This window comes from Anabrus simplex, chromosome 7 (assembly GCF_040414725.1).
Source record: "Anabrus simplex isolate iqAnaSimp1 chromosome 7, ASM4041472v1, whole genome shotgun sequence".
Taxonomy (NCBI): Eukaryota; Metazoa; Arthropoda; class Insecta; order Orthoptera; family Tettigoniidae; genus Anabrus; species Anabrus simplex.
This window is the reverse complement of record NC_090271.1, coordinates 61,632,683-61,653,274: the sequence shown is the minus strand read 5'-3', so window position 1 is coordinate 61,653,274 and position 20,592 is coordinate 61,632,683. Positions and strand designations below refer to the sequence as shown.

The window sequence follows — 20,592 nt, the reverse complement described above, 5'->3', positions numbered from 1 at the left end:
CTATCGAATGTTTTCATTCGATAGTCAAGCCTCACAATCGGTAGTCTACCGATAGTTTAAAACATTCGATATTCCCATCACTGGTAGTATTAGACGCCTCGACTATTCCTCATGTCTCTTTCCTACACAACATCTCCCAATACACTAGTGTGTACTTCCGTTTCCCACTACCCTCAAATCTATCCCTTTTTGTAACAGACACTTTGATTGGTGAAGTTTAAAACAACCCAGTGACTGGACGTAGTGCGCTGCGCAGAGTCCAAGAACAAACAAAGAAGAAGAAGAAGAAGATGTTAATACTTTGATACATTGTGCAACACTTCTAACGTGTATTTTGAAAAGTGAAATCCTGGGTGGAATTTGTTGTGTGAAGCAGTGCAAGATATTTGAGGTAATAATCCTTATTTGTTCTTGTTTTATTAATCTTTTGAGGCCAGAATACGCGAAGCTTACTGGACCAAGGTAAATTAATTTCCAAAAAATTGGAACACAAACATATACTCAATTCTTATATTTTCTTATTTTAAAAATATGTTTTGCGGGATATTCGATTTTTAACCACTGTCCTTTTAAAATGACACCAGGCCTCAGGAGGTAAGTTATTAAGATAGCGATTGAGAGCTGCTTCTGTGTGTGTATAATATAATACATATACATAGCATATACATACTAGCATACCGTATGTAAAGAGCAAATGTACGCGTTCATCACACGGGAATTGGTAATAGATTTCATGATTCCTTAGTGAATTTATGCAAAGTTACATGCCTCTATTCAAACGTTTAATACCGGTACTGCATGTTAAACTGCCTTCTACGAAAGCACGTGGCCGTAACGTAAAGTACGGTACGCCAAAGCTCAACAAAGTGGAGACAGAATGGGGTAGATCACAGAGTTTATTGAACGATACAGTTCCTGTTCCGAAGTTGTGCGTAATTCTCCCTATTTTTCGGTATTTATTGTTCATCTGAAACCGGGAGTGGCACTGTGGCTGAAGCCTCATGGAACCAATCGTTGACAACCTACCTTATTATCTGTTCTATCAAAAAGAGAGAAAATGGCTCTTTAGTTAAATCAAATACAGTAGAGGCAATACGCGACACTTACGGATTTAGCCTTGTTAAAATGGGAGACAAGTCGCAAGTGGCGCTCTTAGTGGCTTGACCTGAAAATTCGCGCTAAATTCAAATATCAATGGAAATGTATATATGGAAATGGATAAATAAATTACGCCTAGAAAGAAAGTGTTACTAAGATATTAACTTAGAGGTTTCTAAAGCAATTCTGGATAAATGAATGAAGAATTATTTAACAGGTTATTATTTAAAGACTGAAATTAGACATAAAATCAAGATGTGAAATGGACTGCTGTGAAAATGCTTGATCTTTCATTTATGCCTTACTTTTTTAGCTTTAGAATTCCTGCCTGAACGTTCACTGCTAGATTTTTCTTTTTTCTCAATTAAAAGCATTGTATCATCATATTCAAACACTCGTCAACAAAAATATTGGCACATTCCTTACACACATGATTCAATGAATTTACATTTAAGAGCTGGACAATTTTCCTTTTAACTTGAAGTCTACTTACGGAAAGAAAATCTATAAATTTAGCCTCAAAGCATTCAAACTTTCCCTATAAGTAATACTTGCCATAATGCCATTACATTAGGGTGAAGCAAATTTGCATCATATTGTTTCAACAAAATATATACATTTCTTAAATCACCCATATTTTCTTCAGTGCTTGACAACGCATTACGGCATTCCAAATGGGGTAACTTGGAACACAACCAGCCACACGTATATGCATATGTATTTTCCTGAATTAAATCAAACCCACAGATCACACCTACAACAACACATCAGTATTGAAGGTTAACTGCTGCACTATACAATAAAATATGCGTATTATATTTTAAGCCAGTTAAAATGTGGGTCGAGCAGGTCAGAAGATTATGAAGTACTATAAAAATCTCTTTGTCACTGGAAGAATATATATGGAAACACAATATTACTTACATTTTCTTGTCACAAGGGGAACGGAAGAAAGACTGCGCATTCTTCTCTACTTCATAGTTACTGCAGCCAAACACAGCACATACCTTTCCCCTCATGTTGAGAGGAGATGTCAAGGAATGACACATGCTGCTAATTATGTCAACTCGCTGAAAACGCATAAATAACACCAAAAACTTCACACGCAAATACACGTGGTCTTATGACAGAATCAGTAGTTCTCAGGTCAATCCGCTAGAGAGGGCTCTAATAGCTGTCCCTCGATATCTCGCTGAGTGTCGTGTGTTGTCTCTATTGTATTCGGTTAAACCAAGAAACATGACAGCCTGCAAAACAGTCCATTAATGGTAACTCCCTTGTAATCCTCCTATCGAAAAAACTCACATGAGAAAAAACTTTTTAGAAATTGTTTTCAATTAAGGTTGGTCATGTGTATGTTGTGGGAGGGTAAAATCACTGTTTTGACTTCCTATAAACCCCCAAGCCAATCCGAGATTTAGATATATTGACCCTATTGCCTACCCAAGGACAGAAATATATAGAGTAGTTTCCCTGTTATAAGAACTCGGACAAACAGACAATTCGACAAGAAAGTTTTTAAAAAGTCCGCTCAAAGTTAGACTGAAAAACGGTCCATTAATGATATCTCCTTGTATGGAAATGATACACATGAGAAAAGTTTTAGAAATTGATTTCCATTAAGTTTGGTTGTGTATATTTTGTGGGAGTGCAAAATCAACTTTTCAGTTTTGGATAAACCCGCAGTCAGTTCAGGGATTTAGAAACAATATTGGCCCTGAAACCTACCCAAGGACAGGTGGATTCTAAATATGAAGTTTGGTAGAAATATATCGTGTAGTTCTCAAATTTCGAGGGTATTGAAATTAGCAGTATTACAAAACGGTGACGAACTCCGCCTCTGGACTTGATAACCGCCTGGATTCAGTTAGGAAGTGAGTCCACAAGGTTGTGCAGGTACGTCGCATCCAGGTTAACCCTCGAAGTGGAGGTTATTTATCCTATAGTGGCAGGGATATTTTACCGGTGTTGCAAACTCTTGGTATAAATTTTACCAAAAATCATTGACATGCTATACATTGGCTACATAAAACAGTACAGACTTTTATTCACAAAAATACAAGGAATAAGTTGATGATGGTACTACAGCACTTATTCATCATCCAAGAAATGTAAGACAAAAATTATATTGAATTTGTTTATATTATTTGTGGTATTTTTGTAAAGGTTTTACAATCTATATGAATACAGTTGAAGAAGTTCCACTGTCTGTAATTTCTTTTTTTTTTTTTTTGCCATTTTTGCAGACATTTATCTGTTGTATGTCAACTCAAGACCGTATCAGTGGTTTTGATTTTTCGTGTTTGTTTGTTCCACCATCACAGTGAAACGGTTGGATAGATCTCGACCAAACTTTATATTTAGAGTATACTCCTTCCGAGGGAGGTTTCGATATGCATCTTAAAAATGTCTAAAATAGATGGGGTGTTTATAGGAAAACCAGAACAGTTTTCTTCCATTTTCTCTTACGCTGATGATTTTCTGTAAAATTCGTGGACTATATGAGAAACGTCCCTTTATTGTAAACAACTTTTGTTATATACATAATTTTGCTTACTCTTCAAATGACGGAGAAACATACTATTTTCTGTGGGTCTCATGCTCTGCATTGAGTGCCCGATAGACCGACAACGAACCTCCAGGTTACCATGGCAATGTGTCTGACTGCTTGCCAGCAGGGAAGTAACATATTGCCATTTTCGTCATCATTCCTGTAAACTTGTGGTTGTTCCTTGGGTAGAAAGCAAGAGAGACATTAATCGTCCATTTTGCGGGATATTGGTGGAATACCATTGAAGGTTACATTTGTCCTCGGATAGCACTAAGGGGCGTTGTTAATATTTTAACAGTACTGTGGAGTGTAGCCCATTATTTCACACCATAAGGCGTTTTCTGGTATTTGCTATAATTTTTACTGTATTGCTAATTCCATTTCTGTTTTCCGCTTTAATTTCTTGCCTCTGCCTTGCCTCTTTAGGCTTAAGTCATCCTTTTGTCTGCTTATTTAAGGATCAATGTGCGAAAATTTCTCCTCTGTTACCACCTTCTTATATCCGTAACTCATACCATCACAATTTATTGTTCTTTGAGGAAAAATTCCAAGCTGTTGAAGTGTGTAACTTTTGGCCCCGGAAAATATTGAAATGTGAATGCTTTTTAATGACTGTACAGACTTTTGTTTCAGGGTAGTTTTTTTCTAAACGGTAAGTCGTATTACAAAACTGATAGCACAATTGCAGTTCAATTTGGAGAGATCTACAGCTATAGTCCCATGATTTATTGTCATGTTTCGATTGTTGATACGTTACATAGCGCTGCATTTCTCAATTATAATCAGATATCTCCAGCTCGATTGTGACTGGCATAAGGAAAAGGGGCCTGTCTTTATAATGAAAACTCCATCTCTACTGTGAATGGCGGTTGCGAAGTGAGCCTACCGTTGTAGTAGAAACTCCCGAACTCGATTGTCATGGCAGTAGGGAATGTGGCCTGCTATTATTGTCAAAACTTGGTGTTGTCATCTTAAAAAATCAGGGTATCAATAGCATACTAATAATGCAGATGTTGACTGAAAGGCAAACCTGATCATCCAGAATGTTTAAATAAACATGCTGGTTCATGTTAGTGAACGGGCCCATTAATCATCATCATCTGGAGCAGTTTCCAGCCACAGGCTGGGTCTGCTTAGAACATAAGCCTCTGTCATTTTCTGTCCATCCACCACTTCTGTCACTGTTGTCCAGTTCCCTCCTCTTGCCTCGATGCTCTTCGTTACACCTTTCAGCCATCTGTCCTTTGGTCTTCCTCTACGTCTCCTTCCCTTTGACTCCATTTCTAACATCTTTCTTAGTTTCCTCTCCTCTCCCATTCTCTTAACAAGTCCATACCACAGCAGCCTTCATTTTTCTATCTTTTCATGTAGGGGTACCTCATTTACAATTTCCCGAACTCTCATTTCTTACTCTGTTCATTCTTTTTCAATTATAATGAAAACTCCATCTCTACTGTGAATGGCGGTTGCAAAGTGAGCCTACCATTGTAGTAGAAACTCCCGAACTCGATTGTCATGGCAGAAGGGAATGTGGCCTGCCATTATTTTCAAAACTTTTCATTGCTTGTATTCTACTTTTATCCCTCTCCATCATCCACATTTCTGGTCAAATCCATGATATGAAAAATACCCCCAGAACACTACAGACCCACCTCTCGCTTGAACCTGACCTTGCATACGTCCAGGATGAAATTCTTCATTTGGCCTTCGGTGCACTCCATGACGTGCATCATTGGAATACAGGCAAAAACGTGATTTGTTGGACCACATTATGTTCCGCCAGTCAGCTGCTATCCACGTTCGATGATTTCTAGCCCATTGAAGACACACAGCTTTCTGTGCCTGTGTTAGCAATGGCCTCTTACGAGGTGACGTACTCCAAATGTTCATTGCATGCAGTTCCCGTTGCAATGTTCTCTCGCTAACAGGTTAGAATGGACCTTCATTCACTGACTGCAGCAATTCCTGTTTGGTTCGAAAGCGATTTTGATTCACAAGCCATGAAATGCATCCCCAGTCCCTCTCAGTCAGAATTTTTTTCCGACCAAAATTCTGACGTCTTGTTTCGTGGCCACGTGTAGTACACCACAGCTTGTAGACACGTTGAACAGTCTGCTGTGAAACACCAACGAATCCAGCAACTTCGTGCACTGTATGGCCATGGACACAGCCAAACACGATTGCCCCTTTTCGCCACTCTATCACATCCTTACATTTACCCATGTTGACGTACACTGTCCGCTTGAAACATCAATGTCTCGCTGATTGCCACTGCCTTATGCACACGTAGAGGCAGTGCGTGAACAGTTGAGAACTGGACTCATTTGCTGCGCCATCTTGCAGGCTTAATGATACATCTGTGTATGCACACTAGAGGTGACTAATTTTTTGTCTGGTGAACTTATATAGAAGCATTAAAAGTGAGACAGCATGAAATAACGGAATGTCACCATATCCATTGTTCCTGTTGGCCAACTTTGGATCGGCTGTGAAAAAGTCTTGTAAATTTTTTCCCGGCAGGGGTTGCGTGATTAGTGGCCTCGGGGTTACTGCATTTGGCGAAATTATATTCCCCACCGTAATAAAGGTACGTTTTTGATCATTCAGTCTCTGTCGTGAAAAGTGTGTAGGTGAACATAAATACCGTATAAGGACTTTTGTATAACCCAGCCCAATGGTATTGTCGCTACCTGGACCTAACCAGTCCAGCCCAATGGTTTTGTCACTAGCCGGACCTAACCAGTCCAACCAAATGGTCTTGTCACTAACCGGACCTAACCTCCCAAATGGTCTTTAAAAGATATAGGCGTCTTATCACTATTTCCTGAGTTGGCAGCCTTGTATAACTGGCCGAGATGTCATCCAGACCACGCCATGTTGTTTGTTTAATCTATGTGACATCGTCCGAGGCGTGCTATATGCAGTCCGCCAAACAAAGAATTACTAGAAAATTGTTCCTCCTATTCAATACAACTTATAATCTTGCGGATTACATATACGGGACATGATTCATCTTGTATTTGAGACATCTTCGCTTATAAAACTTTTAAGATTAAAATGCGACAAGACTGGCCGTTGAGAATATTTCTATTATAGATTTAATATTAAAATCTTTTTTTGTAAAATGTTCATCTTGTAGAGCAAAGTCCTTCTCATTTAACCTTTAAAAAACAATGGTAACCATACATGCACATTATAATCTAAAACACTTACGAAACTCACTTCTTCTGTTGAAAACAGGACAAGAGTTTATGTAAAATTGGGTTCGATTTTGTAAACAAATCTTCAATATTTACCAATTATACATATTTTTTTTTTAAGCCTTATTTCAAACTGTACGGAATTGGGGACTTCTCTCAAGGTGTATGGTAAACCAACATGAACCTAGTATACCATTTCAAAAATTTCAGTTGATATTCAGATTTATTTATAAGTCCCTCTCTTCCTTCCCACAGCTGACTTACCTTAAGTGACTTGCCCAAACGTTTTTCAAAAAATAAAAACCACAAACCTGGGAGAGGTAATACTCCCAGGTGGCGGATAGGGGTGTCTTAACCGGCTTGCCGGCGGACTTGAGGGAAATAAAATACCTCTCGCGGACCAAACACACACTCCCTGTGGGTGGGGAGGCAGACGAATAATACACCCATGGTATCCCCTGCCTGTCGTGAGAGTCGACTAAAAGGGGCGACCAAGGGCTGATTATATTAGAACTATGAAACTACTTTTGATTAGTACCATTATGCGCGGAACACCATGGGTCGCTTTTACTTGCGAGTAGTACCACTCTGTTAGGTACTTAATAGTTTTGTGATTCGTAGCAGTCAAGCGGGGTTCAGTGTGGGTTTCCAGTACCCGTGACTCGTACCCATGTGAACAACACCACGGGTCTGGGCGTTGCCTGTGAGTTGTACCACTATATGAGCGACACAGTGGGTCTGCGTTGGCAGTGATTAGTACCCACTATGAGGAACACCACGGGAATGCCGGCACCCGTGATTAGTATACCTAGGTGAGGAACCTCATCGGTTTGCGTTGGCTATGAGTGGCGCCATTGTGTGAGAAACACCATAGGTCTGCGTTACCTATACGATGTACAATACTTGTGAGTAGTACCTTAATGTTTGGAACACCGTGAGTTTACGCTACCTTTGATTAGTACCGCAGCTTGAGAAATATCATGGTTCTATTTTATTCGCGACATGTACCATCCTGAGGGGCCTTAGGTCTGGTTTTTGGACCCCTTTAGAGATCAAGCATACTCGATTCAGGTTTATGCTTTATAAGTGGTCCCTTGGTCAGTAGTACTATTATTTATGTTTTTTTCTTCGGATCCACTGTTTTTTGTTTATTGTTTTTTTTGTTTTGCTTTGTTTTTTGGGGGGTCGTGTCCATCCATTCATTCTTCATGACATTTTCTTATTTTGGTGAGTGGATGATTTTGAATTTTTTGTTGCCATTTCATTTCGTACCATTAGGGGCCAATGACATTGATGTTAGGCCTCTTTAAACTACAAACATCATCATCATCATCATCAAAAAATAAAAATATAATTTTAAATGTACAATAGAAATATTCTCAATTTTGATGATTTTTTTACGACTAAAGATGTCTCAAATAAGAGATGAAATATGTCCTGTGCTTTTAATATAAAGAAAATAAAGTATAAGTTATGTGATCTATAAGATTATAAGTTGTATTGGATAGGTGGAACCTCAAGGTATCTGTCATACAATTTTTGTATTGGATAGGTGGAACCTCAAGGTATCTGTCATACAATTTTCAAGTAATATTCTGTCAGTACGTACCAACTGATGACAGTGCCATTGACTGTTTTCTTCTATTTCTTTTCATGTCTCAGACCATGCACGAAAAGTGCCAAATCTGTGGAATTGTAACTGACAGTGCAGAGGTCCAGCAGCAGGGAATCTTGTTTCACCATTTCCCAGTTTCTAGACCTGATATCTGCAGACAGTGGCTGGAGATTGTGGGGAAGCCATGGCTGCAGCAGCTTCCTTCGGAACGGCTGAAGAACCGGACTATATGCTCAAGACATTTTCGTCACTCCAGCTATCCAGGACCACTATCAAAGATGCTGTATAGAGATGCTGTCCCAGATAGAAGTAAGTAATTGTCATTATTATTATTATTATTGCTCACATTACTGTGACCTATCAAATTTTCCTGTGATTCATTTCAAATTGCTCTCCAGAGGTACTTGTGATTAATTCCTCAGTGGCAGATGAGTGGGGAGAACCTTACTTCTTATATTAAAAGTTACTGTACAGTAATGCCCATCATGCCTAGTTTTGCGTGCTCAGAGCTCTATAACAGACCCAAAAGATAAACTGTTTTAAGAGATTTTTAAGAGATTTAAAAAGGTGATTGGAGCTCTGAGCTTGTATGATGAAAGCCAGTGTTCAAGTAGACAGTGGTGGGAACAAGTCTTCCTAATTGTATAATTACCACCTAAAGCATGTGGGATTTTTGAAGTTAGCTAGTAAGTTGAAATATGTATATTCCTTAGATCCAGAGTGTAGCTGAAATTCCTCACATTTTAATGTATTATTTTTAATTTTTGACCAGGTTGCTCTGAGCAGGTAGAGATTTCTTGGAGTCAGTGAATATCACATTTGCAAAAACCATAAGGTTTTCTTTATTAATTTTAACCTGACATGAACAGAGCAAAAACAATCCTCAATACAGTTAATGTTATTGTATTCAAGTGCTTAAAGAATTTAGATGGACAATGTGTTCAATGTCATTTTATTTCTCTTTTTCTACCTTAAAGACCATAAATGTTTATGAATGAATGATGAAATGACATTTGAAAATCAGTACCCTACATTCACCGTAGTAGGGGAGCAAAAAATTCATACCATACTTATTGAATAATTTGTTTCATATAGATGTGCCTAGACACGAGTCTGGTCCTCGGCCAGGTCCTTCAGCTACGACGACTGCGGTTACTGCTCCTCCCACCACCTCTACTACTACTACTACTGCTGCTGCTATTGCCACCACCACTACTATTACTGCTACTGCCACCACCACCACTATTACTGCTGCTGCTACTACTACTACTACCACCACCACTAGTACTGCTGCTGCTACTGCCACCACCATCGCTGCTAGTACTGCTGCTGCTGCTGCTACCACCACCACCACCATCACCACTAGTACTGCTGCTGCTGTTACAACTACTAATACTACTCATTCTACCACCAATACTGCTGTTGCTGCTTCTTTTTTTCCTTCTTATTCTTCTCCATTTCGTTCAACCTCATCTAATAGAATTTGTAATAACAGTATCTGTCCACAGGCAGTTGGGATTCCTGCATTTCACGTGCAGATATCTTCATCAGCAGAGCCTTTACCTGGACCTTCGACGCCTACTTGCAATGTAACTTGGAATCCTCTAGCACAGTGTACCCCTCCCAAACAGAGAGGAGCTCTATCTCTTGTAAAAGCTCATACTTTCCGAGAGAGAACTCCTCGGAAGCATACACTGCGCAGTAGAATTATCGTTCAGAAAAAAATGCTGCAACAGTTACGCACAAAGTGTAAGATGCTGAGAAATAGTAAGAAGGGAAATAACAAAGATCAGGTGGAATCTGTGGTGACTTCCCTGCAGAACATTTTCTCGAAGCATCGTAACTTTGCAGCATTACTTGCTGACTTGGTGAATAATGTTTCCGAGTTAGGTCAAGGAAGGCATTGGAGCTCTAAGGTTAAGGCCATTGCACTTGGCTTGTTTAAGCGAAGTCCCAGTTGCTATCGTCTTTTGCAGAAGCTGATCCACATGCCTTCCCGTCGAACCCTCACCAAGATGCTCGATTCCTTTCCTTTCCCTACAGGCATCGGCAAGGCTTTCTTCAAACAGTTGAGTTCTCGAGTCAGAACTATGAGTAGTGATCAGAAAGTTTGCTCCCTCATGTTTGATGAAGTTTCTTTGTCCGCTGGACTTCATTACAATGTGACTTTGGATCAAATTGATGGGTATGAAGACTATGGACACCTAGGACGTACCAACAGATTTGCTGATCATGTCTTGGTGTTCATGGTTAGAGGTCTTCTCAGAAAATGGAAGCAGCCTGTTGCTTACTTTTTCTGCAGAGGCACTGTACCTGCTGAGAAACTCAAAGTTTTGATAAAGGACGTCATTCGTGCTTTGCAGAAAGCTGGCTTGGAAATTGTGGCAACTGTGTGTGACCAAGGTCCCACAAACAGCAGGGCAATACAAGAGCTGTGCAGTGAGACTCGCTCTGACCATCCTGGTCCTTTCTTCAGAGTGCGAGGGAAGGAGATTGTTACAATCTTTGATCCACCTCACCTTCTGAAGACTACTAGAAATAACCTGTTTCGCCATGGAGTGTTTTATGAACCTGGGAAGAAAGCAGAATGGAAACATCTGATCAGATTGTTTGAATATGACTCTCAGAAGACATTCCGCTTATGTCACAGGCTCACAAAAGACCACATTGAACCTAAAGGTTATAGGGCCATGCGAGTGAAATTGGCAGCCCAAGTATTCAGTCATGCAGTGGCAGCTGCTATTGAATTATTGTTGGGTATCCAAGCCAGAAACAGTGGAAAGAATGGTGAACATCACCCTATTCTTGAAGATGATGCCAAATATCTTGGGGAGTTTTGTGGTATCATGGACCAGTTATTTGATAGCTTTAATGGTGACACAGAATTCCCCGAAGATGGCAAAATCTTGCGATGCTGTCTTTCCAAGGGTTCGGCTCATTCAAAATTTTGGAAGGAAATGATACGAAAGATATCGAAATGGGATTTTGGAAGTTCAAGGAACAAAGTTAAAGAAGGTTGGAAGAATGATATTCGTGCCGTTCAAATGCTGTGGAAAAAGCTTTCACGGAGTAAGGGCGTTCAGAAGCTTTGCGTTCGGAATCTGAACCAAGATCCCCTTGAAAATCTTTTTGGCATCATTCGACAGCATGGGTGTCAGAACACCAACCTTACCTGCTGGCAATTTGTACCAGCATTAAAGACCAGCATCGTCAATAATCTTCTCAGTTCCAGATGTGGAGAGGGGGGGAACTGCATGGATGATGGTGATGATCTCCTCTGTGATCTATCCCTGTTTCTGTCTGGGACTAGAATGCAGTCTCCAGCAATGGGCTGTTCAGTGCAGGACACACAGTGGTTTTCCGCTGAGGTAGACTCTGTGTTTAACTCAGCGTACAAACACTGTGCTAGACCGTCGCAAGTTTCAAGCCAGGGGCTGATTCTTGAAAGCGGGCGGGAATCAGCTGCTTATGTTGCTGGCTATCTTGCATGGAAAATTCTCCGTAAATATCCATGCATAGCTTGTAAATCTTCCTTGACTTCTTCTTCCCCTCTTCCTGAACATTGTTTCATCCAGCTGAAGGAAAATGCCCCGGAAGATCCAAAGCTGTTGCTGCCTTCTTCCACCTTCACCACCCATGTTTCTGTTACATCAGAAATGTTGTTGTTGAAGCTTGAGGAAGAGGCACATGAAACTTGTCTTCTGAAGAAGCTCATAGCATACATCTTCTCGGAATATGCTTGGAACGAGGTGGGATGTGTTGGACATTGCACCAGTGTGGTGGCAGATGTGGTAGCACTCATGTGTCTCATGTGGGTTTACCATTTCTGTAAGCGAAAGAACTTAGTTCTTCACAGCCACACTGATGATGGATCAACTCTTCCATAGAGTTTCAATCCATCTTGCAAGAAGATGTGGAAGATACTGCACTTGTAATTCAGCTTTTCTCAGAAGGAAGGAATGTTAAGTTACCTGCAGTAGGTATCTTTCTAGCAACCCTTTGTTATTCAGTACAGTGCTAAATAAGGTTAGGAAATTATAATACAGAAAGTCAATGCAAAGAAATATTTCTTTTGCTGAGGTGTTGAAGAAATGACCTTAATTTTCATTATATTGGTAGTATTTATAATGAAATACGGTATGCGCCAAAATATACAATACTCATTTTCGCGCACTGCGCATACGCACGCCTGAGCGTCTCCATGTTGTTACATCGCCATGATGAATTGTTAGTTGTGTAAAGAATGTTGTGCTCTGTGATTGGAAGTGTTTATAGTGGAGTATTATTTTCGCTCGTACGGAAACGGTTATCAAGGTGGGCCGAGTGTAAAGTTAGTGGCGGAAAAATATCGTGAACACTTCAATAAACCAGCACCTAGAAACAGAGTTATGCTATCTATTGCTAAAAAATTTCGTCGTATGGGTAGTGTATTGTGTCAACGCAAGGGAAGGTCTGGTAGGCCAGTAACAGTGTCCACAAGTAAAAATCATGGACGTGTCCTCAATCAGGTGTTGCAGTCTCCAAAGCGAAGTATTCGGCGAACAGCCCTGAAATTAAACATCAGCCCTACATCACTTCAACGATTGTTTAAAGACATAGGTGGATTTCCATACTGAATATAGGTTGGGCAATGATTGACGAAGCACGATAGGCATGTCAGGGTGGAATATTGTGCACGATTTTTGGCCATGGTGTAAGAGGATCCAGATTTCTTGTTCAACGTGTGGTTCTCCGACGAAAGTCACATTCCCTTGGACGGTTTTATCAATCGCCAAACAACTCGCTTTCTTGGTTTCGCTAGGCCAGACACTATCGTCTAGAAACCGCTACATAGTGCGCGTGTAATGATTTGGTGTGCAGTTTCAGGAAACGGTGTGCTAGGTCCGTATTTCATAGAGAATGATAATGGTGCACCTCTTACTGTTAACCAGGAATGCTATAGGAACATGGTGATCAGGCCATTTATTCAGGATCTAAGAAGGTTTTGTCGTGCCAGGAACATGCAGATGAATAGACAGTGGTTCCAACAAGATGGGGCGACCTGCCACACCGCTTGACAGACTATGGCTATGTTGCAAGAAACCTTTCCAGGATGAGTAATTTCCCATGGGGCTGAGTTCCCCTACCCATCACATTCCCCCGATCTCTCACCACCTGATGCTTACGTGTGGGGAATGTTAAAGGAGCAAATTTTCAGTTGTCCAGATCCACCCAAAACTGTGCCTGCATTTCGTCAGAAGATCGTCTCGTTCTTTGGGACTCTGCAGCAACCTATGTTCCAGAATATGTTGGAAAATCTGCGTGATGGTTATGAACACTGCCTACAGCGCAATGGAGCAAATTTTGAACATTTACACTATCATCTCGATAAGCAAGTTAATGAAATAAGACTAACATAATTTCCAGTACTGTATATTTTGGCGCATACTGTACTGTCATGTCCATTCTGTAATAATGGAATTCTCTGTGCTTCATTGAAAGTGAAAATCCACAGTCTTGTTTCCAGTTTCACCGGGTCAGGAATGGAATGAATGAAGCCCCCATTTAGCAGTGAGGATAGGAACTGCGTCGGCTGCTGAAGCCTGTCGCACTCCGCTAGAGCAATGATTAATGACTGATGGATGAAATGAAGTTATATTGGAGAGCATTGCTTGAATGAAATATGACAGGGAAAACCAGACTACCCGGAGGAAATCCTGTCCCGCCTCCACTTTGTCCAGCACAAGTTTCACATGGAGTGACTGGGATTTCAATCACGAAACCCAGCTGTGAGAGGCTAGCGCGCTGCCCACTGAGCCACAAAGGCTACCTCCCAGCTTCATTATCATGTTGGGAAAAAAAATTTTTTAGTGGAATGGATTGAACTGTTAATGAGTCATCACTCTTCTTTGCTGACAGTGATACATGTCCCTTAAAAAGAAATCTTCCCTGTCTGAACGGATGTTGTTCATTGTAAAGAGTTGTTATAAATAACTATTGAGGTAATTTCTTATTTTCTTCAGTCTGTGGACTGTACTTGTTGCTTCACCAATTTGTATTAAATGTGCTAATATTACTTATTGTTCAGTTTACATGTCATTGTATAAATAGAATATTGGTGAGGGATCTGAGTAATTATAACCCTGTCTAAACAGTGATAGGAGCCATATCTTATTGAATCTTCTGCCTGCTGTATAACTCACATGCCTGTATTCTCCCTGTGTCATTCTTCCTTTTGTAGCCTGTAGATTTTATCCTTTCTTATAAAGTTCCTGGGAATACATTTTTTCCTTGTCTTCAAGAACTACAGAGTTTTTGGTTCAAACCTGGAATCTGAATAGTAGAAACACTTCTTTCCATGGTGAAGAATTTCCTTATATCATCTGTGCAATGGGCTTGATATCTAGAAAATGTCTTTCCTCATAGAACCATTTCCCTAGCATACACGCTGTTTCCATCACTGTTCTAGTCAGGGAACTAATTGAATGTAGTTGGTCACAGGCCAGCTGTGTAATTGCATATCAAAAAGGGAGAGGACAATATGTGAAAGCTAGCAGTACCTGATTTTTAACCATGCTATCTACCATCAGTGTGTGCTTCTGCTTCTAACTGAAGAGGGCCGAAGTTGCCTCATCTTTTCATTAGATCTTTACACTATACAGCAGATCATAGGCGTTTGTGAAATTCTAATGACAGCTTATTCTACCCGGAACATGGAAAGTGACAAGTTCTCATCCAAGAACTATGTTATCATTCACATGTGTAAGAGATTCAACAGTTCGGTTAAGTCTCCATTTCCACCAATGGAGGTTTCACTGAAAATTATGCATTTCAGAAACATTTTCTCATCAGAGCCCAGGAAATACAGCAAAACCTCGTTAAGATGTTTCTGCAGGGGGGACAGAAAAAAGAATGTATGAAGCGAGAAAAGATACTACTGAATATACTAATAAAAACTCTTCAATAGGGATATGGAAACACTAGGTACAACTTTTTCTGACATGAGGGCCTTTTTGCATCTTATATCCGCGGGTAGGCCTACAGTGAAAACTATATCTACTATTTCTAAAGATGAATGGAAAGTATTAAAATGTGTGAAAAACATGAGAGAACAAATATGGAAACCTTTTCTGCTGAGGCTTATAAAATAACAGTTCACTGAAAGGTATGAAAAACACCAGACAACAAATACGGAAACATTTGTATGAAGGGCCCATAAAAAGATAGTGTTATTGCAGATCACACTCTTTCCAAAACAAATGTTGGTACTGTAACCGTGTCTCACAAGAAGTCACGGCAGCTTGTACATACGGCACGAGTAACAGATACTACACTAAGCTACAAACATTAGTCGTGATAAAAAAGTGCGAGCTCTCTGAAAAAGATGTGTGTTCATTATGCAGTACTTACAGTAAATGTGTAACTAAAGCACAATTGCACTACCAATTTGAAAGTTCACAGCAGCACTTTAGTTCACAACAATCGCCACGGACGGAACCAATGTTTTATTGAAATGAAATGAAATGGCGCAGGGCTTTTAGTGCTGGGAGTGTCCGAGTACAAGTTCAGCTCGCCAGATGCAGGTCTTCTTTTATTTGACCTCCATAGGTGACCTGCGCGTCGTGATGAGGATAAATTGATGATGAAGACGACACATACACCCAGCCCCCCGTGCCAGCGAAATCAACCAATTAAGGTTAAAATTCCCGACCCTGCCGGGAATCGTACTCGGGACCCCTGTGGCCAAAGGCCAGCATGCTAACCATTTAGCCATGTAGCCTTGAGGCTTGAGATTGATGCATGGACAGCAGCCATGCTTTCCCTCTGCACCCCTTACCCCACTTGCACACGACTTCTTGTCAGACGACTATAGTAGAAGCCTGTTATTTCAGACCTGTGGGTTAAAACATTATTTCCCAGTCACACTCTTAGGCAATGAATTGGAGGTTACACTCATCCATGTAATACTGCAAGGAATGACTGACCGCCATTTTGAATCCGACAAAACTGCGACCAACTTGAGTGATCAATATTTATTATTTTCATTTCCATGCTGATATTGACAATACTTGGAATAAATTGGGGAAGATGTTCCACCTAATCAGCACCTCTGTATACAACCTGTGACAATAAAGTTATGTGAACGAAATTACAACGGTTGATCCGGCAACACTGGCGACACAACGCTGCACCTGTGTAGCAGCAGGTTTTGACCACCTGCTCCCAACTTTGTTTGGTTGAGCATCGTGTGTGTGCCTTGTGAGACCTGTTTGACACAGTGGGTGTTTAGTGCGTTGGTTCTGAACTGCGAACGGGAACATGAACGAACAAAAGATCAATGTACAGTTTTGTTTTAAGCTTGGCAAGACACCGAAAGAAACGCATGCGATGCTGGTACGTGTTTATGAATATCAAGCACTGTCCTTAGAGTGTGTACGAGTGGTTCGTCAGTTTTCGAGGAGGCCGGGAAAGTGTTTCTGACAACCCCAGTAGTGGAAGACCGGCGACTGCCGTCAGTCAATTTCAGATATTACCAACATTTATTAGGATCAACCTATTCAATACAATAGAATTTAAAAAATTAGGACTTACATCCTATTAAATTAAAATTTGAAGGGACATGTTTCGCCCTTTAAAAGGGCATCTTCAGTCTTTTTACACTAACACTTAAGGATAAAAATCAGGATCCTGATTGTCATGGTAAAAATATAAAATGAGAATATAAGATTAGAGTGAAATTATACAATGTGATAAACTGTTATGAGTTCTTAAATAATTTACAATTAAAACTTCATTTAAAATGTTTGTGAAGAATTTTTTTTTTTTTGAAGTTGGTATGATATTACACTAGTAATTTAAAAAAATGATTTTATAAATTAGACAAACTAGGCCTTAACCACATAATAACAAGAAGGTCTATGGCTAAAGTTGCCGTATCAAAGTTCGAGTGAAATTCGGCTGGAAGCAACTTGATTTACATGTTGAAGAGAAGGTTAATGGAACTTAGTAGCCGCTTGAGATGACATTGAAACTTTCTTGTTGAAAAGTCGTGATATTTAACTGTAGTATGGCGCTATGTAGATTATAAAGTTGGATCCAACTATTCCATTAGTCTCGTTATTTACATAGTGGGTTCGCAGTCTCCATAATCTTGTTGAAGGAGTTATAAAGAGTTCATAATTGAATGTTGCCATATAGATCTTTGTTAACTTGTATACTGATAGTTAAATGGGAACATTCTTACTTGTTGTTGGCTGTAGTTTTGAATATAGACTAACTATTGAAGAATATATGGTGAAGAATCTGTAATGAAAAGAGAATGAAAGATATGAAGTTTAGAGGGGAAAAAAAAAACGGTTAATTAGGCGGAATGATGTATATTCAATTACTTACATTCTCGATTTTTACAGTATGAACTGGTTGTCTGTATGGTCTTGGAACGAGTAAGATTTGAATGTCGTGTGTTGTATCTGTGTGGAACTGAGGGAGGGGGGTGTAATGGAGGGAAGGAAATGGGCGGTGCATTGAGCTTGTGTGCTATTGGCTGTTGAAGATGGGAACTGAGGAAGAGGGGTGTGATGGAGAAGAGGAGGTGGACGGAGGGTTGAGCTTACGGGCTATTGGCTGTGGAAGATTAGCAGGGGCGGGGACGGAGGGAGTTACCTTTAAGGGGAAGTTGGGATCTTTATTGGAAGTTAGTTTAAGATTTTTAAGGATTTTATTTAAATTTGGATTTAAAGATTGTAATAAATTGGGTAAAGTTTCGTATAAGGGACTTTTTATTTCGACGGGATCATTGAGATTTAGGTCTTTGTTGTAATGTTGATCCAGATATATGTAAATGTTTTCTAATTTGTTCATTAATTTTCCTTTTCCTACTATTTTGATGATTGTTAGGTCCTGTTCGATAGTTGTGAAATGATGACCTGTATCTTTCATATGAGAGCTCATGGCTGAAAATTTATTATGTCTATTGGCATTATAGTGCTCCTGGTATCTAGTAAGGAAGCTCCGGCCTGTTTGCCCAATGTATGATTTTTCACATTGCATGCATTTGAGCCTGTATATGCCTGAGTTTGAGTAAATACTATTGTTTATGTTAAGTGTATTGTGATTAAAAAATAAGCTGCGGTTGGTGTTTGTCGTCTTGAAGGCAATGTTAATGTTTTGTTTTTTTAGAGGGTTTGTTGCTTGGTAGATGCCTGGATTATTGTATGTAAAAGTGGCGAATTTAGTTTTTTGGGTTTGTTGCTAGTTTATATTTGATTTTAGGTTGATTATTTCTATTTTAAAACCGTTGAATTTTGCTAAGCTTTTAATATAATGAATTTCTGTTTTTAGACTCTTAGGTGATAGTGGGATTTTTAAAGCTCTGTAAATTAAACTGTAAAAAGTAGCTTGTTTATGGGAGTAGGCGTGTATAGATGAATTTTTGATTGTTATTGGAGTGTGGGTGGGTTTTCTGTAAATTTGGAAATCAAATGTGTTCTTGTTGCGTGTTATTGTTAAGTCTAAAAAGTTAATGGATCTGCTGACCTCGTCCTCCTTGGTGAACTTGATATTTTGATCAAGGGTGTTTGAAAAATCTAAAATATCGTTGCTATTGTTGAGATTACTGTCGATTATTGCAAATGTGTCATCTACGTATCTGAGCCACAGGCTGAGTCCTTTTATTTTAGAAGTTATTTTATGGTGTTCTAACGAGTCCATGTATATATCTGCCAAGATGCCTGATAAGGGATCTCCCATTGTCTTGGTGGTAAATTTTGCCATTGAAAGTGAAATAGTTGTTCTTTAGTGCGAAGTTTAGAATGTTGATGAATTCGTCTATTTCAGGGGTGCTAAGATTGCTATGTCTGGATAGGTTGTCCTTGATAATGTTTACTGTTTGTTTTGTTGGTACGTTAGAATACATGTTCGTGATATCATAGGAGCTCATGATGTGGTTAGGTAGTAAGTTAAATTTCTTTAAAAAGTCGCAAAAATCAACAGAGTTCTTTAGAGGGGATTTGTTGTTAAAAGTGTAGTGTCTTTTAAGGAAATGGTGGATGTATTTTGAGGTCTTGTAAGTTGGGATTTTTTTTGCAATTAATTATGGGACGCATGGGTGTTTTTTTGTGTGTGTAGTTAGGGTAAAGCTCTGGCCGTAGGAATATTAGGATTTATGGTGAATAATTTTTGTTGCTCTTGTTCATTGAGTAAAAAAGTTGAATTCTTTATCAGTGTTTTTAAATTTCGCTGGATTCTGATGGTAGGATCTTTATTAACTATTGAAAAAGTCCCGTCTGCAAAAAAGTTTTCTGTTTTTGTAATGTATTCGTTCTTATCTAATAATATGGTAGTCCCTCCTTTGTCCGCTTTAGTTACTATGATATTGTTGTCGTTGATCTTGGTTTTTAAAGTTTTTATTACGTTTGTATGATTGAAGTCGGAAGTTTTAATTAATTCTTTGGTGACTGTTGGTAGTTTCTTTTTTATTTCGTATCTAGTATCGTTCTGCAAATCTGAAGGGAGTTTGGTGATGTTGGATTCAATCTCTGCTACAGTGTTGATCATATCATTTTCTTTTCGCGTGCTTGGCCGATTATGTTTTAGACCTTTGCTTAGTAGGTCGATTTCCTGTTCTGAAAAGTTTGTCTTTGTCATGTTAACTATGACTGGTGAGTTGTTGAAAGGTGAATTGCTTTTTATTATTTCTACGTTCCTATTGGATGATTTTAATTGATTTTCCTTTAAGTATGCAATCCAGGATCCTGATTTTTATCTTTAAGTGTGAGTGTAAAAAGGCTGATGATGCCCTTTTAAAGGGCGAAACATGTCCCTTCAAATTTTAATTTAATAGGATGCAAGTCCTAATTTTGTAAATTCTTTTGTATTGAATAGGTTGATCCTAATAAATTTTGGTAATATCTTAAATTGACGTACATTTTAATACGGACCAAATATGAAATTTGTAACATGTAATGACCGCCGTCAGTGACGAAAACATTGAGAAGGTGAGGACATTAATCACGAACGATCAGCGATTAACTGTGCGCATGATAGCGGATGAACTGCAGATTAACCCTGAATCCATGCGACAATTTGTTACCCAGAATTTAGGGAAGATGAAAACTTGTTCTCGTCTTGTGCCACATCACTTGACTGAT

At 39.3% G+C, this 20,592-nt stretch overlaps 1 protein-coding gene across 1 annotated transcript in view; it reads left to right on the top strand.

Annotated features, from left to right (window-relative positions):
• Positions 1-305: 305 nt before the first annotated feature.
• The window catches only part of LOC136876908 (uncharacterized), a 51,390-nt gene continuing 31,103 nt past the window's right edge, over positions 306-20,592 (top strand). The window contains exons 1-2 of the mRNA XM_068228494.1: positions 306-391; positions 8,512-8,773. Coding sequence (XP_068084595.1) covers positions 8,515-8,773 — 259 coding nt within the window. The 5' untranslated portion in view covers positions 306-391; positions 8,512-8,514. The remainder of the gene's footprint in view (positions 392-8,511; positions 8,774-20,592) is intronic.